Here is a 1,068-nt window from a genome sequence, read left to right on the forward strand (position 1 = left end):
GCTCGTCGTGCGCGCCGCGCGCGTCCACGCAGCCGACGCGCGCGACTGGGTCGCTACGCTCGCGCGCTGGCTCAACCGCTACGTCGACGCCGCCGGCGACGGAGAGCCCGACGCGGACGTGCACCGCCTGTTCTACAAGGGTTGCGCCGCGCTCATGGCCGTCGTCGCCGGCAGGGAGGACGCGTTCGAGGTCGCCGGGGAGGAGGCGCTGAACGGCATGCGCGTGTACCGCATCATGGCGTGCGGGCTGTGCCCGCTGCGAGTGGTGGAGAAGCGGCTGGTGGAGCGGTTCTGTGAGGCGGTCGGGAGGCTCGGGTTCGAGGTCGGCGAGGGGGACGCGTTCGTGCCGAGCAGGAGCAGGGGCGGCGGGAGGAACGTGTGTACGTTTGAGGTTGCGGAGGAGGAGTGCCAGCTGCCAGAGGTGCGCAAGCGCGTGGAGAAGTGGGTGCGGGGCGGACGGAAGGAGCGCGTCGGCAGCCCCGCTTCGGCGATTGCCGTCGGGGATACGTTTGAGGACGCGATGGATGAGGCGGATGTATAGGGCTTTCGTGTATCGCGGGTTTTTTGTGTGGAGGAGGACGGGCATGTATCGGGGGGGCACTGCGGGCCGCAAACGCTTGAGTTAACAATTTATTTATAAAGGCGGCCGCTGCACGGGCGCGGAGCTTTTTTGTTGGAGCGCGACAACGCGGGCGTGATGGCACGTCCGGCGAGGACAGCAGGCTCACGTGCACTCGGACGGGGGGCGGTGCAATCCGGTGGTTGTCTGGTAACGAGGAGGCGCATTTCTACAGCGACGGAAAAGTTCTCACATGGCACCCGGAAAGCACCGGGCGTAAGCGACGGGCCGGAGGCGCAGCAATCGTGAGAGGCAGCGCGCCGCAAACGGTGGAAGGATGGTTGCTCACGCCAAAACGCACGGCCCCCCATCCGCAACCCCCCGATTGGACCAAATGTGGTTTGTCAAATCTTTGCCTGCTTTTTGGGATAGAAAAATCTCAACGAGATCCTCCCCCTTTCCCCCCCCCCTCCGTAAACGACCCCCGCCTTACCGCCCCGCGGTGGAAA

The 1,068-nt window shown here is 65.7% G+C and overlaps 1 protein-coding gene across 1 annotated transcript in view; it reads left to right on the forward strand.

The window, feature by feature from the left end:
- Positions 1-953: 953 nt before the first annotated feature.
- Positions 954-1,068, forward strand: part of CHC_T00003987001 (hypothetical protein) — a 1,151-nt gene continuing 1,036 nt past the window's right edge. The window contains exon 1 of the mRNA XM_005715244.1: positions 954-1,068. This exon is cut by the window's right edge and continues 794 nt beyond it. Coding sequence (XP_005715301.1) covers positions 954-1,068 — 115 coding nt within the window.

This window comes from Chondrus crispus, genomic scaffold (assembly GCF_000350225.1).
Source record: "Chondrus crispus Stackhouse genomic scaffold, scaffold_209, whole genome shotgun sequence".
NCBI classification, from domain to species: Eukaryota; Rhodophyta; class Florideophyceae; order Gigartinales; family Gigartinaceae; genus Chondrus; species Chondrus crispus.